Source organism: Lepidochelys olivacea (assembly GCF_965140295.1).
Source record: "Lepidochelys olivacea isolate rLepOli2 genome assembly, chromosome: 11".
In the NCBI taxonomy this organism is placed as follows: Eukaryota; Metazoa; Chordata; order Testudines; family Cheloniidae; genus Lepidochelys; species Lepidochelys olivacea.
In genome coordinates, this window is record NC_140421.1 from 38,473,433 (window position 1) to 38,493,201 (window position 19,769).

Sequence of the window (19,769 nt, forward strand, 5' to 3'; positions counted from 1 at the left end):
CAGTATATTCAAGCACAAAGTACCTAGAAGCTTGGGGAACTGGATGGTTTTGATGAGGGGCAGTGGAATACAACTCTCACCTCAATTATTTATTATTTGTATCACTGTAATGCATAGGCGCCCCAGTCATGGACCAGGCCCCAGGTGTGCTAGGTGCAGTATAAACGCAAAACAAACAAATGATCCCAGCTCCAAAAAGTTTACAATCTAAGGGAGAGTTTACAATCTAAGATCTGTGATTTACATTTGAACCATAGTTTTTTGCATGGAGATACATTTTTCATTGCCTGGATTTTAGCCAGATAACTTAAAACAGCCTTGTGTGAGCAATGGAAAAACTATAGGAATATTTTCCTCTTTATTTTCAAGAATGTTATTGGGTGAAATGCAGCACTCATCATAAAGTATATATAATTGTAGTCGTTCTGAGCATGTTAACAGTTGGACTTGAGCTTGGAGGAGGAGATGAACTTTGAGCCATGTAATATCACAAGGTATAGTTGATCTCCATACAATTCATGTATGGGCAAGCTAACAATGAGCTACATTGTATTTAATGTACAAGGGGAAACTCCATTAATGGAACTCATTAATATGAACAATTTATTGTAAATACAAGGAATGTTCCTATTCCTTAGCTATGGAGCTCCATAGCTAATCTTTATATTATGCAAAATGGGTTTTATGTAAAAGTAACTATTTATAAGCTATGCAGAATTATTGATTGGTTTTACTGGTGGGCACATGGTCAGGTGGGTGCTGTACGACTGCCAGAAGTTGGTGGTCCTGGGCTGTCAACAGTTACGTCAGGGGTGAGTGTGGGCAAGCCCAGGACTGGAACACTGGCCAGCCGGGCGGGTGTGGGGGGAGGGCAATGCCGCCCAGAGCTGCCAGCCTGGCAGGGAGGTCCAGGCAGCAGGGCTTGCCCCTGCGGAGATAGTGGGCCAGCCCCAAGGCCCCCCCATTCCCACAGGCACAGATGGTGGCTGCGCACCTTCTCTCCTGCTGGTAGGTGGTCAGAGGGCTCTATGTCCAGGGGAGCCCCCAGACTCCGAAACTCCTCCCTGTGCAGCCCAGCCAGGCTCCAGGCCAGGAGCTGGTCCTCGTGCCCTGTATCCCACGCTGCTTTTCAAAAACTAAAAGAAAGGGTATCCAGGGTGCTGTTTTCCCTAAGGCCAGGCCAGGTTTTACCTTTTGTGGATTTGTGCCTAAGATCCATGCATTGGCAGAAGATTTTTTTAGGATATACTTTTTCTATTGGAAACTGTCAAGGAAGTGGCCCCAAGCCATTTTGAGTTAGATTAAATCGTTTATGTTTGTAGATTATGTAGGTATTTACTGAGTTGTGTTGGTCAAGCAAGTCTGAGGCTGTCAGACGATAAAAGCTGTGTCTGACTATCCAGGGCACAAAAGCAATTCTGTGTTCATAGCTAACCTGGGGACTAGTTAATTAATGAGGCAATAAGGCGGGGGAGAAAATATTATGTTTTGCATGCCCGTTGCACACAGTAGTCTCCTCATGGTGCTCTGCTCTTTCCGTGTGCTCTTCTTTTCCGATGATCCTTCTCCCACTCTTAGTTCTGGTCTTTTTTTCATTCCTCCCGCTAGTGCTTTGAACAGCTCCCCATTTCACGTACTCGATGGTGTTACCCTTCCTTCTTCAAATCCCCCCCTTAAAACGTTCTTATTCTGTGATGTTTTCTTCTATTGATGCACACCTGTACATACTTGCATTTGAACTATTCTGTGTATTGCAGTTATCTGACACTGTAGAAATTTCAGGACAGGGACCATGTCTTCTTTTTAATGTTTTAACATTTATGGCATGTCACTGATAACAGATCCAGCAATAAATAGTTGAAGAATCTCATTTGATTTTCTTTCGTCTTTGTTTTGTTGTAGGTTTATAGCTAAACCCTGTGCCTTAGGTCTTAAAGTCCAGGCCAATGGACCACAGAAAGCCCAACCTAATGCTATTCTGGAAAAAGTTTTCACTGCAATTACAAAGGTACAGTATTTACCTAACATGTTTGTTTTATAAAAGGTGATATGATGCTTTAACATTGATCCGCGTATAGTAAGATAATTTCAAGTCAAGCCAAAGAACTATTAAGATTTCACAGTTAAAGATTTCACAGTTAAAAGCAGAAAATGCAAATGTAAAGATTCTGTTACCCATGCTAGCTTTGCAACTTGGCCAAGCCCTTCTTGGCATACATGTTAGAATATGACAGTAACATACCAAGCTGCACATTTAACCTGGGAAACTGTAATAGAAAATACTCCATAGGTATCATGTGGCTGCTTATATTAACATTCATTTTTGTATTTTAATTTTTTTTGTGGCAGGAGGGCAGAGGGGGTTGGACAAAGAGGGGAAAATGTTAGTCTTTATCAGTAATGTTAGCATGTCAATGTTCCAGATTTGGATTTGGGTTTCACACCTCTCGGGTGAATTGGGAAGGATGGGGTGCTATTGGTTGGCTGATGTCTATTTGTATTGTGATGGCTATTCTTCGCATCCGAAAAAGCTAGGAAAGTAATTTTTAACAATGAATTTTTGGAAGTTGTGGAATTCTGAAGGATACAACAAAACGATAGGGAAGCCCTAAATTCATTTTTGCCCTTTATACAGCTATTTTTTCTTGCCCTTCAGATAAGGCCTGTGGGTTTCCATGTTTGTGGTTTTTGTTGGTAAAATGTTTACAGATTATCCCAGCAGTTCCTGGCACTGTCTGCACCTCCTGATTAGGCTAGGCAGTGAGAATGCGGTGATGATCAGGTGTCGTTATCCTCATCTAAAGATCTTTGCATATGCCCACTTTGGACAGATATCACGAGAGGAAGCTTTCCTATGCTTTTAGTCATTCTTCCCATTTTACATTAACACCAACATGCAGCTGGACACAGCACTACATCTCAGCTGGCCTGTGGCTTTGCAGACGTCTTTCACAAAGAACAAAATCATGATTTCATACAGGCCATTTTGTCAGGGTTAAAGTTACCAGAGGGGGTGTTGAAGAGGATGAAATATGCCAGGAGAGCTCTAGGTGCTGGTCTCCTGCCTACGTGTCTTGCATCAGGGGAGCTGAGCTTCTTGGTTTGGTAGTCTACCCTTCTAATAAGCGTAGGTACCATGCTCACCATTGCATTGGTTCATTTTGGCAGCATACTTGCAGAGGCTGGATCAGATACACCTGCCTGTCTGAAAGGCCCACTACATCTACTGTCTCTCGGATTCAGGGGGGAAGGGAAGGTGTCTTAGGATAATAGACTCAGAGATCCTGTAGAAAAATACAGGACTTCTGTGTTAAGATTTAGTCTAATTCCTGCTGAGTTATGTTAGCTGGTGCGTAGAACTAGCTCCAGCGAGAATATAATGGAGAATGGGAAGCCCTCTTAGAGCTGCAAAGGAATGTAGATACTTACACTGTGGCAAGGAACTGGCTGATGAACCTCTGGCAGGTGCTGGAGCATCATTTTCATGCTCACTAGTCCAGTGGTTGTGGTGTGAACCACAAGTTGTGTGATGTCTGGCTTAGTGCCATGACTGTACAGAGCAGGGGGCTGATTTCCAGGCCCTCCCCCCATCCTGGTAGTGCTGTTTGGCCAGCCACACTTATAAACCACCGCCAGCAAGTTGGTCATTTTTGCTACATGCCAGATGCTACAGTCGTACCCAGGCAAAACTCTCATTGGCTACAGTGTGAATGCTGTGCCTGAATAAGCCCTATGGGTCTCGACTCCAAATTACTTTTTAAAAAAGGAAAACAAATCTCTGAACTGGTTAAAATTAAGCTTTAGAGAAAAAATACCCTTTTCTCCCTTGTTCCCTTCTCTGGGGACTCAGATAACAAATTTCAACCTGGTGGGGATTTTGTTTCAGGTTTATTAATCCATGGAATTTTAGGAGTTTATATAGTGGAAACTTTCACACAGTCTTAACTATAGCAGCACTTGCATTTCATCCACCATATCAAATTGGCTTATAGGAGCAAATCTTATCCCCAGGAAAACAGATGCACAGAGTGAATTCTCAGGATAATCTTTTTAAAATGTGATGGGGGATATTGGAATGTTTTTAGAGTGGAATATTGTACACAGAGCATCAACAGACAATTTGAAATGTATCCTCTTCCCCTGTTTCCCATGTAGTGAATTTCAATTTTCCCTTGCCTTATATGTACTACAGTATGCAGAGTAACTTCTGCTCCAATGTAGTAACAGTCAGTTTGCTGCTGTTGAAAATGACTACTTAAAGCTAATTTTACTGAGCACGTCTGTCTCAGTTGCTAAGGTGACTTCCTTTGAAGTTGCCACTTTAAAAATAGAAAGTGTAGTTTTTGAATATTAACGTACAGGAAAATGTATTTCTCTGTGTCAGTTGAACAGTCCCCTTGGTCACGTCAACAGTTACATCAGTTGCACATACACAGAGGGATGAAAGAGACAAGGCTCATGCTGTGAGGGGTTTTGCAGGTCCCATTGCTCAAGGAGTGTATATCATTTGATAGGCAGGGAGTGCTAGAGAGGAGGTTGCAGAAAAGGTTTCAGTTATAACTAGGCATGGAAAGATTAGATTTTTCCTGGTAAATGTCAGAAAATGTTGATTTCACCAAACACACGCTCTGCTGAAGAAATATATTTCCATTGATACTAATCAAACGTAAGGAAAATGCTGCCTGAGGACCTAATAGAGTTTGATTTAAGGATATTTATTTTCTATATTCTAATGTGGTCTTGACAATTTGTATTTTTAACAATTATAAAACTTTTCGAATCTCAACATCTACTGTCATTAAATAATTGTCTGATCACTCCCTTGTCTGACTCACCTTTAATTTTGTGCAACTGTGAAAATTTAAAGAGATGAAAAATGGAAAAAAAACTTAAAAATAAATATTAATATTACTTATCAAACTGATATTTAGATTGAATTCTGCCAAGTCGATTTGAAACCTCCTGTTTTCCCCAATAACTTTTAAAACTTCTCTATGTAGCTGCATTGCCTTAGCCCCTGTTGGTAGAGTACTATATTTGATTATACATCCACCATCAGGTGTTTGTATGAAGACACTTTTCCTTACTTCCAGTTGTCAATGAGGCTGACAGAGAGCTAGGGTAGAGCCCATAAGTCCTAGTCGTACAGTAGGATTGAGTTCTTTCTGACCAGACTTGGGGGGGTGTGGGGTCTAAATTTAAAACAATATTATGATATGGGTTATGAAGCTAAAATGCATCTGCAGTCATTTGATCACTTTTTTTGTTCTGTAGCATCCAGATGAGAAGAGACTGGAAGGCCTCTCCAAGCAGCTGGACTGGGATGTACGCAGTATTCAGCGTTGGTTTCGACAAAGACGCAACCAGGAAAAGCCCAGCACTCTTACAAAGTTCTGTGAGAGCATGTAAGGAGCTGTGTTCTTTCTTGCATGTTTTACCGTGTGCTTCCTTTAAATGCCCCGGTTGCAATGTTTCAGTTCAAGGATAAATTAATTCCTTCATTTTGGGGAGAGAGAATCTTCTTTTCTCAAAGGAAATCAGATAGATAGGCACCTGAAGAGCACAGGAGCAAGAATAGACTGAAAGGATCCTTTAGAACAGAGGTGGGCAAACTACGGCCTGTGGGACCGTTCTGCCCGGTCCCGGGAGGCTCGCCCCTGGCCTGGGAGGCTCGCCCCGGCCTCTCCCCTGCTGTTCCCCCTCCCACACAGCCTCAGCTCGCTGCACCGCAGGTGCAACGCTCTGGGCAGCAGAGCTGTGAGCTCCGGGGGCCACGCAGCTGCAGAGCCCTGCCTGACCTGGAGCTCTGTGCTGCGCGGTGCGTGGCACGGCTGCCTGTCCTGGTGCAGCTGCGCTGCCAGCCACTGGCGCTCCAGGCAGCGCGGTGACGGAGCAGGGGAGGGGGCGTTGGATAGGGGGCAGGAGAGTTTGGGGGTGTGGTAAGGAGCTGGGGGTGTGGATGGGGTTGGGGCAGTCAGTGGGCGGGGAACAGGGGGATTGAATGTGGGCAGGCGTTCCGTGGGCGGTCAGGGAGAAGGGCTGGTTGGATGGGGCAGGGGTCCTGGGGGGGGGCAGTCAGGAAGGAGAGGGGGGTTGGATGGGGCTGCGGGGGGGCAGTTAGGGGTGGGAGGTCTGGGGACGGTCAGGGGATAGAGAGCGGGGTGGGTGATGGATAGGGCAGGGTTACCGGGGAGGCCACCAGGGAACAGGGGGTTTGGATGGGGCAGGAGGCCCGGGGGGGCCATCAGGGATTGAGAAGCAGGGGGGGTCAGATGGGGGCAGGGGCCAGGCCACGCCTGGCTGTTTGGGGAGGCACAGCCTCCCCAACCAGCCCTCCATACAATTTCTGAAACCCGATGTGGCCCCCAGGCCAAAAAGTTTGCCTTCCCCTGCTTTAGAATCTTGTTGAAATAATGCATGTAGATTAAACTGTGGGAAGTTTAGAGATACTAGAACACAGAAAGGGAAACGAGACTGATGATGCAAAGTTATGGGCATGGCAGGCTGGTTCTTTGGGGTGAAATCACTTGAAAAAATTATTTATAGCTATGAGATGAGATATTCATCTTTATATCACAGTTTTGAAGCAATATAATTTTGAAAGACGCTAGAGATGGGGAGGCGGACATAAAGACCTATTGGGTCATCTAGCCCATCCCTGTTATCGGTGCAGGATGGTTTCCTGTTCTGTCATTTTGTAGCACTTTTTCTGATCCAGATTTAATAACTCTGAGCAATTTAAGCCCCCACCACTTCCTTTGGGAGGTTATTCCGCAATGTACTTGAGTTTACTTTCAGGAAATCTTTCCTGATGCCTGTTCACTTTAAAACCAGATCTTCTGATATTGAACCTTTGCTAGATAGAACCCCATTGTTTTTAGAATCTAAATTACATTTCCATTCTGTATTAAGCATTTTAATGCTTAATCTGTACTGAAAGAGCCTTGAAAATTAAATCTACTTAAAATATTAGAGCAATTTTTTCTTAAAAGGAACTAAGTGATATATCGTTACCTTATAATGAATGTGAAGGGAGAACATTATTCTGTTGCTTTCTTCTGATTCATTCCAAGAACCAGCCCAGTGGTACCAAGGTAACATGTTGCTCTATAGACATGGAAGATCACACGTTTGAGGCAAGATTTACTCCCTCTGGGTCGTGAGAAGCACTGTGGCAGCAGGAAAGAAATATTGGGCATACAATTTCGAGGACACCTTTTCTGGTCCACCAGTCAGATTATTGCTGGCTCAAGAATCCACTTGTGCATCCTGTTAGCCGGGGGAAAGCTGTTAGGTAGCAGATGTCAGCAGAAATAGAAAAACCTAGTCTGGAGTTGAGAATGAAATGTTAAAGAGGCTCCTGAGAATCCTTAGGTGATTTTAAAATACTGTGAATCAGTGTCAGCAGGGTTTTGCTTGTTCAGCAGACCTTACTGTTGCTGCATGTTTCTCTTCTGTATTTTATATTCTTTCTCTATTTAGGGTTTCCTCAACCCTGCTTTATCATACACTCCTCTGTAGGATGGGTCAGAATCTGGCTCTTAAAAATAATAGTTGATTCATCAGGACATTTATTCTGAAAACAAACACACATGTGGTACACTAATAGCAGCCTTTTATTTATATTGAGACCAGGACTGAAGAAGGGGTGAAAGTCCGGAGGTGTTTCTGTTAAACAGATTGGCCGGCTAAGCTCAGAGCGCTGGAATGATTGGTCGTATAAAACACGACAAATTGTGCCAGTGCAATTGCCTGTTCGATGAACAGAGGCCCTTAATCATCAGAGCTCTTAATGCGTTTCCTTCACATTTACAGCTAAAATCCATTGTTTTAATATTTAATAAGACCAGGGTAAGATTCTGGATCTTTTTGATGGCAGAAGCTGGTGATCTTAATCATTTTAATTTGCAGAAGAATCACATTTTGTTGTTGATGACTTCAGTTAATTTTCCCCCGGGATTGTAATTTGTATACTGTCTCCTTAGCACCTGGGAAAGGACAGGGATCTTAACAGCTTTCTAGACCTTTGCTACTGTTTGTACATTGTATTTTTGGTACTTTGATGTATGGTTCCATAACTTGGGTCAAATTTTACTCTTTTTTTGCACTGCTGGGCTTGAACCAGTGTAACTGGGAGTGGAATTTGGCTCTTCATTCCGCAAGTGGAAGGGAAGCACTGAAGAGTTTGCAGCTGAATTCAACACAGAAAGATACTTGTAGAGTACTCATTTTGGGGCAGGTTCATCATTGACTTACAGCTTATGCAGTTCCATTGATTTCACTGGGGGTAATTGGTGCTGAATTTGAGTTATGTTGGGCAAAAGGTGTCTGAAGCATGGACGATGCTGCTGGGGAAAAAAGTGCAGTAATGAGATAACGTCTTTTTGGGGGGAGAAGTGACTTAATTTTTTTTTTTACAAATTCTCAGTAAAAAGTGCAAAAATGAGACCACGATGTAATGTAACAGCAAGACAGTTAATCTATTCCAACAAAATTAAGTGCCAGTTTCATTCAAGAGTCATTGGGCGAACTCATGCAATATAAATATTTAATAGCAATAATAATAATACATGCAGCTCAAAAAGGAGCAAGATGACATCTGTGGTAAATATTAACAGTTGAATAGAGGTTCAGCAGAGTACTGAGTATGGATCAATTTTTGTCTGCATGTGATTCCAAGTGGCTGTTGCCTGTGTTATCCGAGGACAGAAATTGGCCACACATGTACAGGTAGTGTGAAGATATACTCTTCCAGCATTCAGAATGCCCAGGAATCTTTTACCATGCTAGCATTGTCAGTGATATCAGAAATGATGCAATATATAGCGTCAAATGGTAACCAGGCTGCAAAGTGGCATGTCCAGTTTTTGACCCATCTATTTAATAGGGATAGAGTTGTTGGACTTTCATTTGAATCATGTGCCAAATCACTGTAGACTCTCCCTTCCCAATATCAGTCATTCATTTGTTGTCTGGTTCAATGCATATCCATCTACATTGGGGCACCTGGAGTATTACCCTAATTAGCAAATTTGGAGTAAAAAGTGGCCAATGATCATTATTTTAGGTATTGACAGGTAGATCGGTTGTGTCACCAATAAGCCGATCATTTACAAGTTGTGCGTGAGAGTTAGCATTGAGGTTTTGTGCAGTAAGTGTGAAGGGCATCCAATAGCGTTAACCTCAGTTTATGGGGAATTGCTGTACCTGCTAAGTAGGCTTGGGATCTTCTTCCATCCTGACTTTCTGGACTGCTGCTGTTCTCTGTTGTTCCTTTTCTCTCACTTGAAGGTCTGACCCAGCTTCCACTAAGAGCCTTCCAAATTACTTCCCTTGATTTCAACATGAATTGGATTAGACCAGGGGTGGGCAAACTGTGGCCCGCGGGCCGGATCCGGCCCCTCAGGGCTTTGGGTCCGGCCCGCGGGACTGGCCCCCGTGGTGCCGCAGGCCCCGCACCACTCTCAGAAGCGGCTGGCACCACACTCCTGGGGCCCTGGGCGGGAGGCAGAGGGCTCTTTGCATTGCCCTTGCCTCCAGGCACCGCCCCCTACAGCTCCCATTGGCCAGGAACGGGGAACCGCGGCCAATGGGCACTTCAGGGGAGGTACCTGGAGGTGTGGCAAGGGCAGCGCTCGGAGCCCTGTGTCCCTGCCCTCCCCTAGGGGCTGCGCAGGGATGTGGTGCCGGCTGCTTCCTGGAGTGGCACTGCGTGGGGCCAGGGCAGGCAGGGAGCCTGCCCTGGCCCCGGTGCACACCACTGCCACCCTGGAGCCACTTTAGGCAAGCAGCGCCGGGCCGGACCCCGAACCCCTCCTGCACCCTGCCCCCCAACTCCCTGCCCTAAGCCCCCTGCCTGCACCTCGTACCCCTCCTGCACCCCAACCCCTGCCCTGAGCCCCCTGCTGCACCCCAACCCCCTGCCCTGAGCCCCCTGCTGCACCCTGAGCCCCCTATCACACCCTGCACCCCTTCTGCACCCAACCCCCGCCCTGAGCTCCCTCCTGCACTCCATACCCCCTGCCACACTCTACATTCCCTCCCACACCCCAATCCCGTGCCCTGGCCCTGCATACAATTTGCCCACCCCTGGATTAGACCCTCGTGCTCTGTTTTGTGTGTACGTGGTATACAAAGAAACCTGGAAGGGTCTGTGACAGACTAATCATTTCCTGCACTATTCTGAATGAACTTTACTGAATTAGGTTTAATATCTTTGCGGTCCATTGTATTAAAAATGCAATTGTGTATGTGTTGTTAGGGAATTGGGTGTATGTAACTTCTCTAGTTAATGCAATCTCTGGAAGGTCTTATGAACTTCAGAGGGCTTTTGGGACTAATATGTATGAAGTGGATTTACTAGGAAGTACTTGGGGGTAAGGGGAATGCAAATGACTCACTTCCAATCAGCTCTTTTGAAACTATGCCCTGAGGAGGTATAACCGTGCCTTAGTGGGTCATAACTGAGAATGTGAAATTCAGGACCAAAAGCTGAGAAATAGGGCAAACACAACCCAAAACACAACCCAAAACTTTTATAAGATATACCAAACCAGCCACAAAATTAAACTCCTGTTTCACCACACTGGCTAACAAGAAAACATGAAGGCAGTTTCCTCAGGCATTCCAGTTTTTATATCACCACAAACACTGGACTCAGAGATGAGTGGTTCTTTACAACCAGTCTCATCAAATAATAGGTTCTTCTGATCCCAAAGGACCAGCCACACACCCAGGTCAATATATAACTTAGATCTTACCCAAAAATCACACTGATTCCAATCCTTTAGTATTTAAAATCTGAAGATTTATTCATAAAAAGAAAGAGAGAAAGAGAAAGAGAGAAAGAAAGGTGAGAGTTAAAATTGGTTAAAGTTGGTTAATATGGTAATGGCAAAGTTCTTGGTTCAGGCTTGTAGCAGTGATGGAATGAACTGCTGGTTTAAGTCAAGTCTCTGCAGTACATCCACAGTTTGGATGGGTCATTCAGTCCATTGTTCAGAGCTTCAGTTTGTAGCAAAGTTCCTACAGAGGTAAGAAGCAGGATTAAAGACAAAATGGAGGTCTTTCCAGGGCCTTTTATAGCTTTTGCCCTGTGGAGGGCATCCCATGTTCTTACTGTGGAAAATTAACAACAAGATGGAGTTTGGAGTCACATGGGCAAGTCACATGTCCAGGCATTTTGCCTAGTCACAGCAGGAAATTTCATTAAGTGTAGATTGGCATCTCCCATGGTCCATTGTCAGTTAAATGTTCTTTCGATGGGCTACTCAATTGGAATAGTTCCTCCAAGATGTGCTGGCTAATTACTTTGTGGGCATTCTCCAGGAGCAGACATTTGAAATGCAAGTATAGAACCAATGCTCATAACTTCACATACAAAAATGATACATGCATACAGATAGCATAATCATAACCAGCAAATCAGAACCTTTTCATAAACACCTCCCTCGACAACCTTTGTACAATATTTGCTTCAAATATAGAACAGTGGTTGCAACAATGATCTATATGGTCATATTTTAATCAGAGAACGTCACAGGAGGAAAACCCATTTTCTATATAAACCAGGGGTATGTCCACACCTTGAATACTGTATGCAGTTCTGGTCACCCCAGCTCAAAAAAGAGATATTAGAACTGGAAAAGGTAAAGAGGAGAGCAACAAAAAATTATTAGAGAGATGGAACAGCTTCCATATGAGGGGAGTGTGTCGTTCCCCTGGTGTTATCTGGACTGGTGATCAGCTAAGTCATTCCAATCTTTGACTTGTGCTCACTGAAGTGTGATAGGCAAATGCATTTTTTGTTGGAGGGGTTTGTACTGCCTGGAAGGAGTGATTGGAATATCCATGGCCAAAGGCATGTGGACAAATGACAGTGTGAGAGTGAAAAAATTTAAATGTAAAAGAATGAAGAGCAGTGGGCCTTTTCACCTGTCTCTGAAAGAAGATGGGTTACCAATGGGTGCATACGTGTACTGTGGATGCAGGAGAAGGAAAAGGGGCTCTCTCTCTCCTAGGTGGAACATGCATGGCCAGAATTTATCCATTCTCAAGCACCCGCCTCAAGAAAGCAAATTATGGTTGCTACTCCTTCTTTACTGTTTTGAATTGTATATCTTTTTTCCAAGTGAAATATTACAGTAAGAAGAACTTTGTCAGACCCTTCATGTGAATTTTTATTGTAGTTTGGGACCTGATGTTCTCTCCACTTTCCTTGAATAGCAGGATAATTCCACATACAAGAACCTAAATTGGGGAAAAATGGAGACGGCTGCTTTGGCTGTTGAGAACTCTGATATGTGGAGGTGGGAGTCCCGACAAAAGGCATCGGAACTCGTGTGTGAGATACATTAATGCAGTAGCAGAAAAACAGAAGGCAATAAGCTCCCAGACCTGAATTTTGAATAGCCCTGTCCCCCTCAAGGCACCCAAAATATGTGACTCTGTGTTGGGGAGTGGGGGGAATGTTGGGGTGCATGGAATTTATTCAACTGAAAAGTCAACTTTTCTAAAATGGCCCAATTCTCCATATATCATAGTAGCTTCATAGACGTCCTCATAAAAAGTGGGTTAAAAGACCCATTTAGGAACGTGGCATAGCTGCAGTTCTTACAGGCCCAAACTTGTTTTGGGCAACACAGCATGAAGACCTAAGAGTACACAACAAGAAATATTCATGGCATGGATCATAATGAGTTGGATTTGTGGTCCTCCAAACTAATCTTGTAGGGGCACTCTGAAGTCCTGCCAACCCTCCAAAGGCTTATACTGCAGGCTTTAAACACTGCAGGAGCCTAAGCATTGTAGCAAGTACAAGAGCTACAAAAGTAAGCTGCCTAAACTTTACTCCCCAATTTTTCTGAAATTGCTGAAGGTACTGTTTGAAGTTACTGTGACTTGGGAAGCTGGCGTGTCAACTGACCGATATGCTCTCTCCAGTCAGAGCTGCTTTAAAACTCCCATCTCCTGTTATGCCTGGCTGCTTAGTAAGCTCTGATGTAACAAGAAGCAACTCCATTACAATTCTGTTTGATTCTGTGAACTTTGATTTGCAAGCAACAGAACATGGCATTATAGATCTGTATAAGTCTCTGATTCATCAATATAAATTTTGAAACACTTCATCTACCACAGTGGAAGACTAACTAGTGTTTCATAAGCAGAAAGAATAAGGGAAAGTGATTTGTAAAGAAAATGTTGCTAGATGTGGGATAAGTGGCTGTCACTGTGCATTCTGAGTGCATACACGGGGAGAAATTGGGCCATTATTGCAAGTGGAGCAGTTTTAGTTTTAGTTTATTTGTGGGGAACTGTACTTTTAAGAGGCTTTGGTAAGAGCTAGTTGGAACCAGTTATATTATGCAAAAGGCCCATGTTAAGCAGTGCTGAGCTGTTAGAACTGGGACATGGAATGAAGCAGACTTGTGTCTACTTCTTGGCTCCGAGTAATCATGGACACCACCATAGTGACTACAAGCTACAGGTGAAGTGATTATGCAGCCAGGCTCTGCTGCTTCTTCCCTTTCTGAATCCCTATTGGACTCTGCTTCTATTCCACTTTCCTCATTGGCTCCTGTTGAGACATCTCACTTCATGACCAACCTCACAATGACCTCTTCCTTCCCCCATCTGCAAGAGATGGGCCTTATTTCAGCATCCAGGAGGCTGATGGCCAAATTCAGAACCAAGAGCAGGTACTCTCTGCCTACCACCCCCGGCTTACATCTCTCCTCTGGATTTAGCTCTGAGGCTAGATATGAATTCTTTGAAGGTATACCTGGGAGATGCTAGAGCCCCCAAAGGGGATTGCAGTGCATAGTGTCAGGAACGAAGGCCAGCAGCTGAGTCTGGGACTAGCTAGCGCGTGCGCTCTCTCTCTCTCTCTCTCCAGGCTGTATAATGAATGCAGGTGAGTTACAGCAGAACTGCCTGATTGGCAGATCCTCCTGATTGGCAGAAGGGAACCAGGAGGTGTGTTCTTAAGGCCAGCAGCAGCAGGAGGAGGTAGCTGGCTGCTCAGTGCTTGTGCCCAGATCTGTGATTGCTTTTATACCTGCCTTGTTCCCAGCCTTGCTCCAGCTCCGCTCCCTTATCCAACTTCTGATTCCAGCTCTGACCTTTTAGTTCTGACTCTGGCTCTAACTAGTCAGACAGACGAGCCCACATCTCAGTTTCTGAGACAGAAAAATCATCTCCTAGCTAAAATGCAGCACTGGTTAACGCTGGGCAGACTGTAGTCTCTCTGTACTAGCTAGGTACTGGGGAGGCAACTCTGAAAGATCCTCAAGGAGTTTCCTCCTCCTTTCTTTCTGGAGAGGAGGAGGATATTCCCTCCAATCCTTCCCCTGTGGAAGAAGATGAGGGTCCAGCCCCCAAGTTCTGCAGTTGGTATGAAACAGTGTGCCTCTACCCCTGTTCTGGCCTCACTCCATTGGAACCACCTGTCAAAAGACTCCTGCAGCCATGGCTGACCCTGGAGCCTCTCTAAAGTGGACAGCTGCCTCTGAAGAGAGGAAGTGATAGACTAAGCCCCTACGTAGGAATGCCGGGCTCCTCTCTTTGATCATTATAGGGTCAGGCGCTAAAATGTTGCGTAAAGAAGTTATTGCTGCCAAGTCAAGCTGGCAGGTGGGTCCAGTTAGCTGTAAATGGGTTATAAAAGGTGTGAGAGACCTTTTTTTATGAGGCAGGAGGTTCTGGAGAGAAGTGGTGGTAGTAACTAAATGTAGGGAATAAGTTTGGGCTGAGGTTTATGTTGTATTGATAACTCACAAACAATCAAACCCTATGGGGAGGGGCATTTGGACAGGTAAATTGAGGTCTGTGTGCTGTCGGTGAAGGAGGGAACCTGCCTATTCAAAGGGGGTGTACTGTATTAATTTAGATGGAACTAAATGGTGCTGATTTTACAGGATTAGGACAAAATAAATAAAGATTATGAATAGGTGCAAGAAAACCAGACAGAAAAATTGAATTAGTTTAAACAAAAATGGCCAATGGCTATAAGTGAAGCACTGTGGTGAGACCATACTTGGTAAACAAGAAAATGTGGGCATAAAGTTACCTATGCCAAGGTTGGCCTTACGAAAATGGATTTAATTGGTGGACAAACTAACAAGGATAAAATATCCTGCTAACTTTTACCCCTTTTGGCGTTCTTAAAAAGAGACTGAAAAAAAGAAGAATCATCTTCCCTGCCCCCCCCCCCCACACCCCGGAGCTCATCCCCTGACCTGCCAGCAGTGCTCCTCGTCTTGACTCATCTCAGCTTCCTCGACCTCAATTCAGAAGAAGCAGACTAGGTTAAGGGACTTTCTCCCCAAGAGGAAGGACAGCTGGCCTTGCTGCTATTTAAGAAACTTTGTTTTCACCTGTGAGTGTTGAAAGTTGTCACATTCTCATGATATCCAATCCTCAGTCTGTTAGTGGGGATATTTAATTGCCTGCACCACAAAGGCATGTAAAATGCTGTCCTGTTTCTTTTCCCCTCTTTGTGTTGCTTTCTGTCCCCCCTTCTTTCCTCCTGTCCTGTCTCTCATTCTTTTAGCTTTTCATCACATCCTGAAATCAATTGTATTACATTCATCCAAGCCTGCCTTATCTAAGGAGAAAGGATCAAACCAGAGGACATGGTGATTTAATGGTTTCTTGTGGCCTTGAACTCTATGAATTGTTTGAGATATCAGTTGATTCAGATTTACTAACAAGCACCATTAGTGCGAGGGGAGGGGGGAAACAATAAAATACAAAGGACTAGCCCTTTCATTCCACAACAACAGCAGGACATTTAATGAAACCGAGGTGAAAAATTCAAAATGGATAAAAAGGAAATGCTTTGTCACATAAGCCATAATTAGACTGGGAAAATCATTGTTACTTGCTATTATTGAGGCCGATAACTTAACAAGATGCAAAAAGGGATTGGATGTTGATATGGATAAAAAGAATATTCAGTGTTGGGTTTATGCTTAGTTAATATACACAGTTTTTTCAGAACCCAGAAGTGTCCATGTTACTTCTTATATTCTTAATATTGTGTGGAGAGCAAATACTCAAGAACTAGTTAACGATAATGTTGGAAGGGAGATGAAACCTTGGGTTTCATTGCACAAACCAATTTGTAATTTTTAGGGATTAAGATTATGGGGCAGATTATGCCACATCTGTCTACTGTGGAGTTTCTTGCACCTTCCTCTGCAACACACTGGACACTGTTAGAAAGAGGGTGCTAGATTAAATCAGCATCTGGCCTGATCCAGTATGGCAGTTTGTATGTTCCTGTGCAAACTTAAGTCAGTATTCTGCACGTGGAGCATTTTGGGTTGTGACCATTTGAGTTGTCATTTTCTGGTTCATTAGCTGCTACAGCTTCTGCTTTAGAAGTGTAGGAGTGACTGGATGTGTGAGTGTCACTACCATGCTCCATCGTGAAAGGTTGTGGCAAACTAATAGCTCAACACACCGACTAGGATTTGAAGGAGGGGAACAAGTTACCCTGATGCACTGAAGGAGAGTAGCCTCTTCCAGGAATCTAGGCCTGAGAGTGTGGAGTCATAGGTATGGAGCCAAGAAAGGAAACAAAGGGAATTTGAGAGTGAACAGTGTTCACAAGGAAAACAAGTTCTGAGATGTTGGCAGGAGCAGACTGGGAAAGAGCCTTACATCTGAGGATGAGGCATTCCATTGGGATGTGGAAGGAGCCCCAGGCAGTGAAATGGCTTAAGGGTAGGAGTGACGTGCCCTTAGCAGGAAGTGAAGAAGGGCTGGTGTACACTACATGGTTAGGTCAACATAAGGCAGTTGACATCAACCTAATTATGTCAGTGTCTCCACTACAGCCTTCCTCCCGTTGATGTAAGGCCTTACTACACCGACATAATAACTCCACCTCCATGAGAGGCATAAGGCTTATGTCAGTGTGGTTAGGGTGACTCAATGTCTGTGCAGACACTTCATTAAATACATCAGCTGTTGGCCAGGCAGCTAGAGCCCAGCTGCCCCTGGATTGCTGGGTGGCTGGGAGCCAGGGCAAGAAGCCTGGACCCCGCTCCCGGCTGGAAGCTGGGGTGAGAAGGCAGGGCGGCACTCCCTGCCTGCTCCCCCTGATCCTTGACATCGACAGTGCTTCCCAACTTCTGGCAGGGAACGGGGAGGCGAGAAGCCCCGGGCAGAGAGGGGGGCAGCCAGGCTCCTGGCAGGGAGCTGCTATCAGAGCTGAGAGACTGGGCTCTCAGCTCCCCACACTGCCCCTCTTAGGTTGGCGAAAGCATTCCTGGTGAGGATGTGCATGACCAACCCAAGGAGGGTAGTGTGGACATGTACCACCATAATAATTACTTACCTTTGTAGTGTGGACATAGCTGAAGAGGAGTTAGCCACTACGCTTTGAATAGATTGTAGGGGAGCCGAAGTGAAAGTCATGGAGGCCAAAGAGAGGGAGACTGCAGTTAAATTATGTATCACAATGCCAAAGGTGTGGCAGATAGTTTCCTGAGATACGGAACAGGAAAAATGGACCCAATTTGGTATGTTGTCAGCACTGAGTGTAATCAGCATGTCACATACTGTGATGGTTCTTTATTATTCACATAGCAGAGTTAGATTTACATTTTATTCTATAGCACTAAAATATGGAACTACGGCCCAGAAGAGATTATTGCACCCTAATAGCATGCACAGGTGTGCTGCAGTGAACACAAGGAACAGATAGTGATGTTGTATTTGATGGTGTGTGTGCTTAGACCTCCCAGGTTAAGGGAGGAGGGACTAAGAGTGATTTGAAGAGAGACAGGGAGGGTGCTTGTCAACCATGGATTGGGAGGCCTTTCCAAGCATAGGGAGTAGTATGTAAGAAGGCCTGGAGGCAGGAATGGCTGAAGCAAACTAAGGGAGGGTACTGGGTGGAGCTAGGGTGACCAGGTGTCCAGTTTTCAACTGGAACACCTGGTCGAAAAGGGATCCTGGCGGCTCTGGTCAGTACCACTGACTGGGCCATTGACTGTCCGGTTGGCGGCGCTGTGCAGTGGGGCTGGCAGGCTCCTGGAAAGCAGCCCGCATGTCCCCCCTCTGGCTTCTACGCTTAGGGGCAGCTAGGGTGTTTCAAACGCTGCGTCCACAGCTCCGACTGGCTGGGAACTGCAGCCAATGGGAGCTGCAGGGCCAGCGCCTGCGGATAGGGAAGCACGCAGAGCCACCTGGCTGTGCTTCCACGTAGGAGCTGGAGGTGGGACATGCCATTCCTTCTGGGATCTGCTTGAGATAAGCACGGCCGGGAGCCTGCACCCCTGACCCCCTCCCAGGCCTTAACCCCTTGCCCCCACCCCAGCCCTGATCTCCCTCCCGTCCTCCGAACTCTCGGTCCCAGCCTGGAGTTATACCCAAGAGGAGTAAGGGAGAAGACCCAGCTTTGCAAGAGACCTATTACTGTAAGTCGACTAATCGGTCTATCAGGGCTGAATAGTTCATAATGAAGAACAAAACTAAAACTTTTGAGTAAAAGTCCCAGTATTTTAGAAAAAAATCAGCATTTTAGGGCTTGTCTGGGTCATTAAAGTCAATGGAGAACAGGATCTGACCCTTACTCACACTATAAGATTTTGGTTAAATACCCTCCACCCCAAGTTTCTTACAAATCCACACAATCCTATCTACCTCACTTGTCTGTCTTATTTTTCTTTCCATTTCTACATAACCTCTATCAGGGTCATAGCTAAGTGCTGCACAAAATTAAAGAATGCAAGTGCTCAGGAGGGACAATCGCTAAGACCGAAATAATAAGAACTTAAACCCTGCAGCCCCAGAGTAGTCATCCCTTGTGTAGTAGATCTTTGCAGGTAGGTCATTAAAGTGTGAAGTCAATGAGGTTGCAAAGGTGTAACAGAGCAGAAGATGGCCCAATGTGCCTTCAGTTCACAGCTCCATAGTGACAATTACATATACTTTAAAAAGTTATGCAATAGTGTGCTTGAGAAATGATGCCTTCACCCCAAACCCCTCATCTCCAGCCCCATCCCAGAGCCCGCACCCCCAGTTGGACCCCTCACTCCCGGCCCTGTGCCCCAACCCTCTGCGCCAGGCCAGATTCCCCTCCCACCCTCTGAACCCCTCAATTCCAGACCAGAGCACCCTCTTGCACCCCAAACCCCTCTGATCCCATCCCAGAGTCTGCACCCCCATCCAGAGCCCTCACACCCTCCCGCACCCCAACCCTCTGTCCAAACCTGATGCCCATTCCCACACTCTGACCTCCTCATTTCTGGCCCCACCCCAGAGCCTGCACCCCCAGCTGGAGCCCTCACCCTCCACACTCCAGCACCCTAAGCCAGCCCAGTGAAAATGAGTGAGTGAGGGTGGGGAGAGTGAGTGACAGAGGGAGGAGGGATTAAGTGGGCAGGGATGGGGCCTCACAGAAGGGGCGGGGCCTTGGAGGAGGGTTGTGGCAGGGGAAGGGTGTTTGGTTTTGTGCGAATAGAAAGTTGGCAACCCTAGGTAGAGTACAGGAAGCACTTTTATCACTCCAGTATCTAAAGGCATGTCTACATTAGAGCTGGAGGTGGAATTTCCAGCTTGGGTAGACATACCTGCACTAGCTCTGATTTAGCTAACATTCTGAAAATAGCAGTGTGGTTGCAGCTGTATGGGTAGTAGGACAGGTTAGGTTTCCCAAGTATTAACCTGGAATCTCGGACAGGATTGTTCTTGGGGAGGCTAACCTATTGCATTGCCCATGCAGCTGCTGCTACACTGGTATTTTTAGCTTGATGGCT

The 19,769-nt window shown here is 45.3% G+C and overlaps 1 protein-coding gene across 2 annotated transcripts in view; it reads left to right on the forward strand.

Annotated features, from left to right (window-relative positions):
- Positions 1-19,769, forward strand: part of CERS6 (ceramide synthase 6) — a 220,523-nt gene that overhangs the window by 69,261 nt on the left and 131,493 nt on the right. For both annotated transcript variants that reach the window (XM_084643982.1, XM_084643983.1), the window contains exons 2-3: positions 1,903-2,008; positions 5,275-5,405. In XM_084643982.1, coding sequence (XP_084500108.1) covers positions 1,903-2,008; positions 5,275-5,405 — 237 coding nt within the window. The remainder of the gene's footprint in view (positions 1-1,902; positions 2,009-5,274; positions 5,406-19,769) is intronic.